At 40.9% G+C, this 15,443-nt stretch overlaps 1 protein-coding gene across 1 annotated transcript; it reads left to right on the forward strand.

Moving 5' to 3' along the window:
• On the forward strand, nt 1–7,863 carry LOC112227745 (regulator of G protein signaling 9 binding protein). Its single transcript, XM_024392591.2, has 3 exons — nt 1–531; nt 4,915–5,221; nt 5,605–7,863. Exons 1-3 carry the CDS (start codon nt 436–438, stop codon nt 5,976–5,978), a joined length of 777 nt encoding a protein of 258 aa, XP_024248359.1. The 5' UTR covers nt 1–435; the 3' UTR covers nt 5,979–7,863.
• Nucleotides 7,864–15,443: the final 7,580 nt, after the last annotated feature.

The raw sequence follows: 15,443 nt of genomic DNA on the forward strand, positions 1-15,443 counted from the left end.
ATCGTGCCTTAGGGGGATGGATAATGAGATTAGTTGCTGGGGCCAAGCCTGCATCAGTCCAAAGGGGTCAATCGCTGGATTATCACTGCTCTTGCTAAGGACTTAGACACCACTATCACGTACACAACATTTTGTAGTACTCGTTGACTTCTTCTACACCTGACTTTTCTTTTGGAGGGGGGATTATTAGGTGGAAGGTAAGAGTGGAAGACCTCATGTTTGCCTGTTTTGACGTTGCAAAGTTTTGGAATAAGAATTATGGTGCATGACTTTGTAGCCTGCATGGCCATGGGATTCTGACTGTCCCAGGTGCAGAGTGTTGAATGAGGGGTCTGGCTGGGAAGTGAGTGCAGGGGTGACCGGCGGACTGAAGGACGGGTGGGCTTTGTGCTCGCCTGCTGTGACAGGGTCTGCAGCTCTCGACCAGCAGCCCTCATGCCACTCATCAACAACAAAGTGGGTGACGATGGCACTACCAGTTCACCAAAGACTCTGGAAGAGGGGAAGGTTCTTATCGACTCACTCATAAAGGTGAGATGCTCAGGTTGGCAGTTATGGTTTTATCAAGTTATGGTTTTATCTACAAAGTACCCGTTCAAATAATCTGTCCTCCATTCTTTTCACAAAGGGGTCAGTCAGTCCAGTTATCTTGTGATTAAATGAGGATGATAGACTAAGACTTCTGGAAAAGTTCATGTCTAACAAAGCTTTAATGCATGTACTATCATTTGAATGATTTGGTCTGTTGAGCTCATATTTATTGAGAGATCACGATATCTTAGCCTGCTATGTATATAGTGTATATATATCCAATATTTTACTGCAGATAGTTCTTAAATATGCAGAAATATATTCTCCTAAACTGTTACTTGTATTGTATCTGCTTTAGGTTAATTCGTCAGAGGTGAAAATGATTAAAATTCAATTCTAGTTCTGTTAAATTGAAATTGAAAGACTGAATATGCCATATGATTTACTGTAATATTCCAAATGAACACTGAGCATATGGTAAACAATGCAAATATGCATTATGTGAGTATTCCGTATTAGTCGGTATCAATATAATAAGGTATTAATGCAATCCCTGTATCACATAACACCCTGAGTTCACTGAGCACAGATTATTGTCATCCTAACGTGGCTATGTTAAGAGCTGAAACCAGGCCAATGAGTTCTAAATACACTTAAGATTTTCCATCCATAGGGCATAGGACATCTTACCTTTCTCATAATAACTGAACATATTACATTCCTAAACTATATCATTTTTTCCAGAAAGGTCTAATTTATAGGATGAAATAAACATTAAATAATCTTCAAGTTCTCATTTGATCTATTTTACTATAAATACAAGGAATCTTAGTTACTGATCCTCCCATGCACTACTTCCTTACAAAGCTGCTGTTATGGTAGACCTAGTAATGTACTGAACCATTAGGCCATATTTTCAGTGAAAGTGCTTTTTTACCCAAAGGGTAAAAGCACATGTTTTTTGTTGTCTTGGTCATAGATTGTAGTAAGTGCCTGACATCCTTACACAAGAAGTACAATAGGACAGCCAGGATGGCACTGTGACTATAAAATTATATCAACATGTCACCTCATTTCAACTTGTGAGCTCGAGGATTCGAACTTGCAACCTTTCGGTTACTAGTCCAACACTCTAACCACTAGGCTACCCTGCCTCCCATAAATAGCTCAAGCAAGAATTTTAATACGACTGTCTGGGTCTGTTATTGGCAGAGAGGTTTGGAACTTGCTTTCTATCTAGTGGGCATACACTGGTTGAATCAAGGTTGCTTCCACATAATTTCAATTAAACTACGTTGAACCAGCGTGGAATAGACGTTGAATTGATGTCTGTGTCCAGTGGGTATTAACTATTTAACGCATAGTGATGTCACCATGGAAGGTTCAAAGCTCCATCCCACCAAAACAGGCTGAAATTTCAGGTGGCCTATTCAAACAGCTCTTACACTAAAAGGGCATTATCATAATTTTCACAATTTCACAGTATTATTCCAACCTAATAGTGTGGCAATATATATAAAACCATTGGAAAATCACGTGTCTGACTGCACTGGGCCTTTAAGTCAGTGCATTCGGAAAGTATTCAGACCCCTTCCCTTTTTCCACATTTTGCTATGTTACAGCCTTATTCTAATATTGCTTAAATTGTTGTTGTTTTATATCAATCCACACTTATACCCCATAATGACAAAGCGAAAACAACTTTTTAGAATTTTTTGCAAATATATTAAAAATAAAAAACAGAAATACCTTATTTACATAAGTATTCAGACCCTTTGCTATGAAACTCGAAATTGAGCTCAGATGCATCCTGTTTCCATTGATCATCCTTGAGATGTTTGTACAACTTGATTGGAGTCCACCTATGGTAAATTCAATTGATTGGACATTATTTGGAAAGGCACACACCTGTCTATATAAGGTCCCACAGTGCATATAAGGTCCCACAGTGACAGTGCATGGAAGAAGTTTGGAACCACCAAGACTCTTCATAGAGCTGGAGTTTGCCAAAAGGCACATAAAGGACTCTCAGACCATGATAAAACAAGATTCTCTGGTCTGAGGAAACAAAAATTGAACATTTTGGCCTTAATGCCAAGCGTCATGTCTGGAGGAAACCTGGCACCATTCCTACGGTGACGCATGGTGTTGGCAGCATCATGCTGTGGGGATTTTTTTTCAGCGGAAGGGACTGGGAGACTAGTCAGGATCGAGGGAAAGATGAATGGAGCAAAGTACAGGGAGATCCTTGATGAAAAGCTGCTCCAGAGTGCCTGAGACTGGGCGAAGGTTCACCTTCCAACAGGACAACGACCCTAAGCACACAGCCAAGACAACGCAGAAGTGGCTTCGGGACAAGTTTTTGAATGTCCTTGAGTGGTCCAGCCAGAGCCTGCACTTGAACCCTGTGCGACGCACCCCATCCAATCTTACAGAGCTTGAGGGGATCTGCAGAGAATAATGGGAGAAACTCCCCAAATACAAGTGTGCCAAGCTTGTAGAGTCATACCCAAAAAGACTTGAAGCTGTTGAAGCCTAAGGCGCTTCAACAAAGTACTGAGTAAAGGGGCTGAATACTTATGTAAATGTGATATTTCAGTTTTTATTTTAAATACATTTGCAAAAATATCTAAAAACTTGGTTTTGTTTTGTCATTATGGGGTATTGTGTGTAGATTAATGAGGGAAAAAACTATTTAATACATTTTAAAATAAGACTGTAACGTAACAAAATGTGGAAAAAGTCAAGGGATCTGAATACTTTCCGAATGCATCGTAGCATATCATAATGAAAATATCAAGATATTAATACTGATAATGAATATGACAGTGTGTGATTGAAGAGTGGATACTGTGTCAGAAATGCACAGTGTAGTAGTAGGTTGACCTTTGCTGCACACCTGCAACTCTCCCATGCACTCACTCACTGCCTGTAATATCTCCAATCTGGCTCTACCTTACAGATTCCTATGATGACTAGAAAAGCCCCTATACAAGGTCCTTAGGCTTATCCAAAAATAGATCTATGGCAATCAGATTATTAGTCATAGTTGTCATGTAAACCAATCTGTCAGGCTAAGCTCTGAATGCTTATTAATAACCACTCGCATGATTCAAATCAATGAAAATGTCATACTTTGTTGAAATTTGTCTAACCTGGTGTCTGACTCAGAGCTAGTTAGGGGATTCTGATTTTCAGAGAGACATTAGGTAACTAATAATTACCTCAAACTATAGTTGTTACTTTCTAAGTACCATCGCACCCAAGCAGGCTTTGGTTATCATAAATAGTAGAGCCATTGCGCCTCCTGATGGCCAAAAGGGAAATGACAGTATTCATAGAAAGTAGCTTGGCCACTAGCTACATTCCTTTCACAGGTTTGAGAGAGAATAGTTGCTGAACCAATGATTGCTGTTGACATAGTCCTCTCAAATATGCCAAATTACTGGAACGTTGTGTGGAGGACCACAACAAATTAAAAACCAAGTTCCAGGCATTAAAGGTGCTAGTACAGACATGACAGTATACAGTCAAATGACTTAATTTGTTTAAAGTCGCAGTTCAGAATGTGTGATTTAGCTCAATGGCAGCCCAGCTTCTAAAGCTGGGGGATGAGGTTGGAGAAATGTATGTGGCATGGCCTCATCTAAAGGAGGGAGAGAGAGGGAGTGGGAGTGATTTTGAATTATCAAATAAAAATTGAAGTGAATTGTTTACCAGTATTTAATAGTCATTTCTGCTACATACCTATGCCGATCTTAAGCATCATGTCCGTCAGACAACTTATATGTGACACAGTATTAGAATAAGGCAACAAAAAAAAGTGCATCTTGTTTCTGGTTTTAAACTGAAACCCTCATACGTTTTTACACAATCGACCACTGTCTTTTGTAATCTCACCCACACCACAAAATTATGCAGTTTGTAAATACATACATTTAACCTAAGAACTTTTGCAGACCAGTGGTGTTTACAAAACACAGCACATTTTTCATGAAGGACTATTGCTTGTCTCCTGACCTACAGACACAATGGATTTAGACGATATTGTGTTTATATCCTTGACGACAGATTTTGGTATATGTATCTGTTGCAAGGGGTAACATTTTCATGTATTTAAAATTGTCAAATCAAATCAAATCAGCAGATCTAAGCAAAGACAACAATTCACCCCCATTGTGTCTCTCTATCTCCTACAGTCCTACAATTGTTTCCAGCACACATCATCTATTCTCACAGATTTAGACAATACAATACAAATGCTGTATATTGTGTCTAATCAGTCAACCCTTTGTAATTGTATGAAAATGATATTACGGTATGAATTGTTTCGTTTTTACTTGAGTGATCTGTAAATAATATTTTTACCCTATTGGCCAACAGGTGGTGGCATGTTACCGCCACCTGGCCTCGTGTGTGGGTGGGTGCACGGACAGCTTGCACCTGCGTGACGAGCTGCGGCTAACGCGGGAGAAGGCCCAGAAGTTAGCGGTGGCCAGCCGTCACCACCTCACGGCACGGCTACGGGATAAGACACTGCCCCAGGGGGAGAGACAGGAGATGGAACTGCTCTGGGTGGCCTTCACCTCCAGTCTGGAACTCCTCCACGCAGACATGTGCAAAGTCTTCAACATGGGTTCCAACTTCTCCCTGATCAATAACAACACCTTAGTGCAGACTGGCATTCAAGGTTAGCAAGTGCCACACTCAGATGGGCAATTTGTCGTATTGTTTCCACACAAACCTATCCTAAACTGCAGTTAATAAAAACCCACTGGCCACTGACTCTTTAGCTCTATAGCAGGGGTATTCAAATCTTAACCTACGGCGGTCTGAAGTACTGCTGGTTTTCTGTTCTACCTGATCATTACTTGCACCCACCTATTGTCTCAGGTATACATCAGTCCCTGATAAGAGAGGAATAATGAAAAAAAAAGCATCCGTATAGTCTACATCCATACAGTCTACATCCATATAGTCTAGATCCTAGTCTGGGCATCCACAAGCTGTGGTAACCTTATTAACATTTGTGGCTAGCTCTTCTTCTCACATGTCTCTTCTCCCACTTTCTAGGGGAAACCAGTGAGGTGACAGCGCGGGCCCTCAGCTTGGCAGACCTGACCCGTGCCGAGGACCAGGTTCCCGCCAGCCTGGAGGATCTGGAGCAGAGCCAGCTGGAGGAGGAGATTGCCCATGTGGATGTCATGCTGGAGGACATGGAGGAGAAGGTCAACGTCCTGCGCTGGATGGTGGAGGCCCGCGGGCCCCAGTACGCCGAACCGGCCAGCACGGACAGCGCCTCGTTGGGCCTCTTGTCCACGGACGAGGAGGCAGGTCCCCAAAGCCAGCAGTGCTGCGAGCGCAGCCAGATTTTCATGGTGCTGGTGCTGTGCAGTGTGGCAGTGGTGATGGCCGTGCTGTCCGTCTGCGTGGTCTATCTCTCATGAGGAGGCTTGTCACCAGTGGATTTCACCCAGGTTTTGTTGAGCCGCTAAAAGCAGTAGGACCTTATGTTGCCATAAATTCCATCCTCATGTCAATTGATATCCGAAAATATGGTTGTTGGAAGAAGCTGGTGTTGTTGAAAGGGCGGGGTACTTTACATATTTCTTTATTTGAATAAAGAGCCCCATTTAAAATTAATACACTCCAGGTTACACAGTTTGACGCTCCCATTTCTGTTAGAAAGTCAATATAAAACAGATTCAAAAAGAGTTAGATGCCCTGTGCAATGTAGTTTAGCTAATGTTAATGGATTGTAGTGGAATGAAATTGAACCATTTATGCTCTTTACTAATGTATGCTGACTACTGTATATGACAGTAAGGTTAATGAATTTTTATTGAAATGCGTTGAACATAATCTGTTTACACAACTTGACAGTGGTTGACAAAGTACACCCACCACATTTAGGTCCATGTTGTCATTGACACTGAAGGTGTTTGTGAAGCCAGATTACAATGAAGATCTTTGCACATGAGTGCAATGTGTGGGAGCATATCAGTTTGCTGACCTGTTGTGAATATTACATTCTAATGAAGAATTTCATGTGAATATTCTCAATATTGTGGCTTCCATGTCACTTCAGCCAATAGGTTAGCTTACTGCATTACTGATATTGTATCCAGGCTTTCGCAATACAGTAATTATTGCAGGAATATGTGTAGTACTTGTGGAGTATTCGGTTTATATTCTGTCTTCAGAGTCCTCCGTAACCCAAATACCATAAACCTGACCCGGGTCTGGAACGGTTTCCACAATAAATCAAATGGAACATGTGTTGCTGTGTCCCCAGCTTCAGATTCAGGCTAGCAGTTGTGCCAGCAATGCAAGCAAACAGGGAGACTTTTCCACTCAAGGCACATGAAAAATACAAACATTGTAAGTGACATACAGTAGCTGAGAATGTGTTTCCTAAACACAGTGGACGGCCTGTGCACAATTTCATATATTACCAAGGATACACAGGGCCGGACTACCACATTTAGGGCACAGAGGCGCTGACCTGATTTTTTGTGTTGACATTATTTTCAGTTGTATAGCTAATGCTATTGTAGATATTTTGTCAAGATAAAATGTTGTAGTGTTAAAGTTAATTTCCTGCAATTCTATGCTATTTGCTATGGGTCAGAGATAAAAAATGTGCTGTTTTATAGCTCATCTAATGCTATTGTTCACATTTTGCCATGAGGCTGAGAGAAAATGTTGCTGGTTTAAAGCTAATTTCCTGCTATTCTACACATTTTGCCAAGAGACTGAGAGAAAATGTTGCAGTTTTTAAGATAATTTCCTGCTATTCCACACATTTTGCTATCATATGTTATCTGGGGGGCCCCCGACCTCCAGGTGGTCCCCATCCCTGTTCGGTAATCCGGCCCTGAGGATACAGGTCAAGGTATTAACTAATGTCTCTTAATTCCATATTACAAAAGTAAAACCAAAGGTTTGTGTAGCTTCTGTATTAAATGGTAATCTGCTACATTTGTCAACACCCAAGCAAGCTGTGGTGTAAAAACTGTGAATACCATATTATATTTCATTAACAGAGCATTACAACTTTTAATGAACTGCAGTAGTATAGTAATAGCTTATGTAATAAATTATATGTACATGTTTATTCATACCCATCAACTGTTATTAGTAAACTCAGCAAAAAAAGAAACATCCTCTCACTGTCAACTGCGTTTATTTTGAGCAAACTTAACATGTGTAAATATTTGTACGAACTTAACAAGATTCAACTACTGAGACATCAATAACTGAACAAGTTCCACAGACATATGACTAACAGAAATGGAATAATGTGTCCCTGAACAAAGGGGGGATCAACATGAAAAGTAACAGTCAGTATCTGGTGTGGCCACCAGCTGCATTAAGTACTGCAGTGCATCTCCTCCTCATGGACTGCACCAGATTTGACAGTTCTTGCTGTGAGATGTTACCCCACTCTTCCACCAAGGCACCTGCCTTACAACAGGCCTACAAGCCCTCAGTCCAGCCTCTCTCAGCCTATTGCGGACAGTCTGAGCACTGACGCAGGGATTGTGCATTCCTGGTGTAACTCGGGCAGTTGTGGTTGCCATCCTGTACCTGTCCCGCAGGTGTGATGTTCGGCTGTACCGATCAGGTGCAGGTGTTGTTACACGTGGTCTGCCACTGCGAGGATGATCAGCTGTCCGTCCTGTCTTCCTGTAGAGCTGTCTTAGGCGTCTCACAGTACGGACATTGCAATGAAATGCCCTGGCCACATCTGCATCTCCTTGCAGCATGCCTAAGGCACGTTCATGCAGATGAGCAGGGGCCCTGGGCTTCTTTCATTTGGTGTTTTTCAGAGTCAGCAGAAAGGCCTCTTTAGTGTCCTACGTTTTCATAACTGTGACCTTAATTGCCTACCGTCTGTAAGCTGTTAGTGTCTTAACGACTGTTCCACGGGTGCATGTTCTTTAATTGTTTATGGTTCATTGAACAAGCATGGGAAACAGTGTTTAAACCCTTTACAATGAAGATCTGTGAAGTTATTTGGATTTTTACAAATTATCTTTGAAAGAAAGAATCCGGAAAAAGGGACATTTCTTTTTTTGCTGAGTTTATTAGTGGTGTGTAATTCATACATGTTCTGTGGCAATAATAGCTCAACATTACTTTCCTATCAGTTTCCTCAGTCTTGATCACACATGTGCATTGTGCACTGACTAGACTATTGACCCTTCAGGGACATTAGACATTAAAGAAATGCAGCATACTGTAAATACTGTATACAACAGCATGGTCAAATCTACTCAAAGACCACTCTGCAATAGAATTTCTAATAAAAATCCAAAGAAAATGCAAATACCATTTATTGATTGTTGACTCAATTGGCCTACAAGAACAGCTGTTTCCATCCTGATCATTTGTTATCGTTCTGCTTTGGTCATCAATCCCAGAGAGAAGAAAAGTCAGGGGTTCTGCTCTGAGGAGGTGCCTGTCCATCCTGTACCAATATGTCCAGTCCCGCTGTAAATTGAATATAACTTTTAAGGCTTAATGAAGCATTTATAACCCCTATATGGCCTGCTTTAGAAATCATAAATAAGGCACCACTCATTCTTGCCAGTCACACCACACCTCAAAATAATTATTTTTATATGAGTAAAATAAGATATGCAACATCCATATGCATTTGCTTCACATACAAAAATACACATATTAATTTGAACAAATACAGGGGAAAAAATTCAGGTGCATCAGGACTAGCTTTTACAGTAGTAAGAAAATACAGTAAACTGTCGCTTTAAAGTCAAACTGACAACCCTAGTTATGTTATCGTGTCAAATTCGGGGGCTTGATTGGTGTCACAGTTTTGCCACAGGCCCAACTAACACACCTGACTCCAATAATCACCTAACCAAGATCTTAAGTTTAGAATGCAATTTGATTAATCAGCTGTGTTTGCTAGGGATGGAGAAAAAGTGTGACACCAATCAGGCCTCGAGGACTGGAGTTGTCCACCTCTGCGAGATCAAGTGAAGTCTCACTACAGCAGAGAGGAAGAGGAAGAGAGAGACAACTCCATCCAGCAGGTGGTGGGGTTTTTTTCGCTCACAAAGCATTTAAGTTTTTGTATGGAGGTCAGTGAAAAAGTGTCAAATTTGGTCAACAAAAAAATGTATGGCTTATTTGCTATGTGAGGTTTATTTGATCAAATACAAGTTTTGTAACGCTTAAGTTGTTATGAGTGTACTGATATAAGTAGGACGTGTGACATCCCGGCAACTTTGAGAAAGAACACCTTATATTGGAGTTGTATCGAGATGGCTATGCATATTCATGGCATGAGGCTAGTAGCATAGCATCTCGCTCCATTGAATACAGGCGGTCGACATCTACAACCCTCATCAAATATATATATATATTTTTTTACAATAACTAGATGTATTCACCAATCCAAAGAAAGAATAGGCGGGAGCTAGACAGCCCGCCGTGCCTCTTTGTGGATAACGACTCCCATTGTTAGGGCGGAGAGACGTACCTTGTCAGTATATCCATAATCTCTGACTAAAGTGAAAGTGAAGTAAACTGAAAGGACAGGTTTGACAATGTCATTGAATCAAAGACTTGCATTTCACTCGCAGTTGAACAAATGTACTTTAAACGGAGTATTTTGTATTTATTTTATTTTACTTTTATTGTACTAGGTAAGTTGACTGAGAACACATTCTCATTTAGCAATGACCTGGGGAATAGTTGCAGGGGAGAGGAGGGGGGGGGTCAATGAGCCAATTGGAAGAGTATTGGCATACTAGGCGAAAACAAAATAATACGCAGGGACCAGTGGCGGTCGGTGTTGTTTAATATGAGGGAAGACGATTATATTATTTGTTAGCATGGCCTTGTTTCTACTACAGCATGACTGTCATTCATATTCCATTCACCCAGTTCAATGTAACATCGATAGGTTTAGGCTACTACATGATACTCAAATTATCCCTATACCCATCATGAGGTTGCTACAACCTAGTGTAAGGGATTTCCTCCTCTTCTTCCGAAGAGGAGAGGCGAAAAGGATCGGAGGACCAATATGCGGCGTGGTAAGTGTCCATGGTTCTTTTAATAAGAAATAGTACACATGAACAACTGAATACAAAAACAATAAACGTGGAATGAACGAAACCCAAAACAGTACCGTGTGGTGAAAAACACAGACACGGAAACACACAGTGAAACCCAGGCTACCTAAGTATGATTCTCAATCAGAGACAACTAATGACACCTGCCTCTGATTGAGAACCATACTAGGCCGAAACATAGAAAATCCCCAAATCATAGAAAAACAAACATAGACGGCCCACCCCAACTCACGCCCTGACCATACTAAATAATGACAAAACAAAGGAAATAAAAGGTCAGAACGTGACACCTAGCCTATAAATCAAAGTTTACAACGTAGGTGCACACAGATCGAGATAAATATTAGAAGTGACAGACGTTGACACATGGACAGACAGTGACACATTCAATACCGCCTTGCACGCTCTTGCCTGCATCTAGCTGATATAAGGCGTAATCATTAGTCCAACAGTTGCAAATGAGAACTTCTATTGGACAAATTCAGGTAGGTTAATCAAGGTTTCGTAACGTTTGCAACAGAATCGGCATAATGAATACACCCCTGATCACACGTAAACAGTTCACTTTCATAGCCATATACAAACAGCTCGTTGTATTCCTTCTCGCATCTACACTTTGTCATCCTCTCAGCTTTTCCTTCGCTTGTGGACTTCAACGCAGAACACATCAGCTGTCTGTGACCAGGCAAAAAAAAAAAATCCAAGCCAAACCTTCATATAATAACTGCTACACACAACCTACATCGTTGTCACCATATTAGATAAAGTAACATTGTCATCAACAAAGCATTGTCGTCAACTGACGCGTTAGTTAACCCGCTACAATCATGCAGTACAGTGTACAGTCAGTAAGCAATTTAGAAGTTACACCGTCTGGCAATAAATTAGTAGATCCCAAAGCTTACCTTGACTTGGAAGAGTTCCTGTGTTTGATAGTCATAGGCAGGTGTGAGCCGGGTGTTTGAGCCGAGTGTTTGAGTTGGCTATACTAGCTGTCTGGATTTGGTAAGTGAAAGTGAAAATAAATGACAAAATATAGCTAGCCCTCTCTCTCTCTCTCGCTCTTGCTCCTCCTTCAAGAATGCACTAATTTGTTCAAAACTGTTCAACTGTTGTCTTTCTATCTCTTTGAGTCAACTACTCACCACATTTTATGCACTGCAGTGCTAGCTAGCTTATGCTTTCAGTGCTATATTCATTCCACAGGAGGCTGCTGAGGGAAGAACGGCTCATAATAATGGCTGGAACTGAGCAAATGGAGTGGCATCAAACACCTGCAAACTGTGTGATGCATTTGATACCATTCCACCTATTCCACTCCAGTCATTACCACAAGCCCGTTCTCCCCAATTAAGGTGCCACCAACCTTCTGTTATTCATTCTCTGATCCTTTGATTGGGTGGACAACATGTCAGTTCATGCTGCAAGAGCTCCGATAGGTTGGAAGATGTCCTCCGAAAGTTGTCATAATTACTGTGTAAGTCTATGGAAGGGGGTGAAAACCATGAGCCTCCTATGTTTGTATTGAAGTTAATGTACCCAGAGGAGGACAGGAAGCTAGCTGTCCTCCGGCTAAACCATGGTGCTACCCTACAGAGTGCTGTTGAGGCTACTGTATACCTTCATTGCAAAACAATGTTTTTTAATAAATGATTTGGTGACGTGAATATATTTTGTATAGTTTTATCTAAAAAAGGATTACTTTATAAATGTTTCACTATTTTTATTTTTATGACATTCACAGAGGAGGATGGTCCTCCCCTTCCTCCTCTGAGGAGCATCCACTGGGGAGGACAGATAAAGTTTCACTACAGTTGTGCTCCAATGCTCCAACCTCCTAACATTTCCTTTCTGAAGATAACTTTGACAATCTGCATCAGCTCATGCTGTCATCAATGTAACACTGATTCTGGCTCTTGCAGTCTTTACAAAAGCGGTATGATCGTCGGTGCCAGGCGGGCCAATTCCAGTATCTCAGAATCGTCTCATCTCCTGGGCTTTTCACGCACGACAGTGTCTAGAGTTTACCCAGAATGCTGCGACAAACATAAAACCTCCAGTCAGTGGCAGTTCTGTGGGTGGAAATAGCTAATTTATGAGAGATCAAGCTGACAGACGTGCCTCAAACAGGCAAACAACGGTGCAGAACAACAGTAGTGTGGAGAATGGCATCTCAGAACGCGCAACTCGTTGGTCCTCTCGTTGGTCCTTGTCACCACACCGGCTTCCACTCCTATCAACTAAATCAAGTGGAAGTGGGCATGCGCTCACCAACACTGGACAATTGAGGAGTGGAAAAACATTGCCTGGTCTGGATTTTGCATAAGCAGCATGAATCAATGTCTCCATCCTGCATGGTGTCAGGCTGGTGGCAGTGGTGTAATGGTGTGTGGAATGTTTTCCTGTCACACATTAGGTCCCTTGATACCAATTGAGCAACGTTTGAACACCACACCTTGTAGAATCCATGGCCCCAAATAATTCAGGCTATTCTGGAGGCAAAGGGGGGACCTGGGACTAGATGGGTGTACCTAATAAACTGGCCACTGAGTGTACACATGCATGACATGAGCCATCCTACCGCTCTCTTCCAGCTTGGATAGAAAGTTGCTGTGTGTAAAACCAGTCTATTAATACCAAATAATAGAGTTAGTCCACCCTCAAAACACTAGCTTACTACAGCCACACAACTCAAACGCCGGTTCACCAGTATGAATGAAAAATAACTGCTTTTTTTTGTTCAAGCCCTCAAGAACGTTTGTTTTCTAAATATGATCATCGGTTTGCATCTGCCAATTTATTAGCTGTCCAGTATCCAGACAACCTGTCCCCAGAGCTTCCTATACAGTTATCCTCTTTCTGTAACGTGTTGAGACCGGCAATGAAGGAGAATGAGAAGCTCAATTAAAGATGTGAAGCACCACCTTCTGCCCAGTTTCCCTGATGTTGCTACGGAAATCAAGCTGTTTTTACCATCCCTGAAACGGTCGCTTCTGGGGAAAGATTGTTTTCTAAACTAAAACTAATAAAGAACTACATAAGAAGCATTAGGCTAGGTCTGATATGAGCTTTTGGACACCTGAGTAAGCTCCACTCATTGCACTGGCCGACGTAGCCTTGACCATGGCATTTGTTTGCCGATATCACCCTTTACCTTTCAATTAGTTTTTCCAGTCACATTCCTAAAACCCAAGAAACAACCACTTAGCTTTCTAGTACATATGGAAATTAAAGTGCTTTATGAATTAATGATTTTCGTCTCTGATAGATAATTTATTTTACTTTTAGAAAGCAGAGAATGAGAAGAGACTTCTGGGAAATCAGACAGAGTTTATGGAAATGGTCAGTATACTGTACATCATGATCGAACCATTCCACTTTAGAGCTCTTAAATGATGCTTCATTCACCATACATGTGTAGCACCCATCTGTTCACTATTTATTTGTTATTTATGTCTTATGATCAGAAACATATATGTGATTTATGTGACTAATAGCCAAGTCTGCCTGTTGTAGAATGCTGAGCAAGATCGTCATTTGAAGTGGCAGGACTGAAAATCATCATTGAATTTCACAAACTTGACACTATGAAATAAATACCCTGCAGAAAAGAAGGCTTTGGAAGTGGGAGGGATATTATTATTTATTTTTTCAGATAAACACTCCAAATAGCCTACCCAACCGCTCAGAGGCATCCGCATGGTCCTAAAGCACACCTCTGCTTCTTTTTGTATCACAATCCAATGATAAAACTGGAATGCAATTTCACAATGTAGGGGGAACATGTCCCCCCATGTTCCCGGTGAAAGTTGCACCCCTGCATAATTGTATCCATGGATTATTGTCTTTTCTCATTTGCTCAATAAAAATACACATGGAAAGCGCAATAATATAAATTCTGGATAATGATACAGTGGTCCTTGGATATCAGCTATAACTACTGATATTTCCTCACTCCTACTAATTGTCTAACTCGGATTTTGGTCTACTAAACGTCACTTTTGGCCATAGGCCATAAACAAGTTCTGACCAATGGACTCCCCCCCCATGTCTTTCAGGTTCAGTCTTCATTTGTCTCACTGTGGTTCATGGATTCTATCGCGTCTGCATGTGACACCGGAATGTTGTGGAAGAGCTGGTCATCTGTACCACTGTAGTTCAAAAATAACCCATTTGGACAAAGGGTCATGAGTTGACCACCGCCAACATTTTGTGTTTGATAAAAGTCAATCACTATAGGACCAAACAACCACTGACCAATGACATGAAAAGCTGGCAGAGAACATGCTTGGATGTGTATTGACATTGACATTTCTAGTTTGAGGACCAAACCATGAAATGGGGAAAGCTGCACTGTCCAACTATCTCATGTATTTATAATTTGCCTGGTGTCTTTTCATATTACAGAGTACCCTACAAAATGAATGAAATGTCATTTATAATAGGATGTGACAACAGATATTAACATATTGCAATTTATGCTTTCCTTTCATTCAGAAAAAAACCTGTGTATTTTGTGTTTGAGTATGCTGTAGAAATCCATTGATATATTTGCAATGCTGTCCAAAGTGTGCATTTACGGCTATGTATTCACAGTAAATAAACTTGATATGATGCAGCTCCATATTCTAACTCAGTTGTTTTAAATACTAGGGGACACTGGTGAGTCATTGAACACACATTCAATTTCTGTACAGTTCAATGGATGTGTATAATGACAAGATATTGCAAAACTGTTTGAAGGAAAGCATTACTTAAGTATTACTTAAGTACATAAAATATAATTTTGCCCATATCAGATTT

Source organism: Oncorhynchus tshawytscha, linkage group LG29 (assembly GCF_018296145.1).
Source record: "Oncorhynchus tshawytscha isolate Ot180627B linkage group LG29, Otsh_v2.0, whole genome shotgun sequence".
Taxonomy (NCBI): Eukaryota; Metazoa; Chordata; class Actinopteri; order Salmoniformes; family Salmonidae; genus Oncorhynchus; species Oncorhynchus tshawytscha.

What these genes read in the sequence shown, in the direction of transcription:
- LOC112227745 (XM_024392591.2), top strand. Translation starts at nt 436, where the DNA reads ATGCCACTCATCAACAACAAAGTGGGTGACGATGGCACTACCAGTTCA. An exon ending in TTATCGACTCACTCATAAAG is followed by an intron (nt 532 to 4,914) that starts GTGAGATGCTCA and finishes ATTGGCCAACAG; the next exon opens with GTGGTGGCATGTTACCGCCA. An exon ending in AGTGCAGACTGGCATTCAAG is followed by an intron (nt 5,222 to 5,604) that starts GTTAGCAAGTGC and finishes CCCACTTTCTAG; the next exon opens with GGGAAACCAGTGAGGTGACA.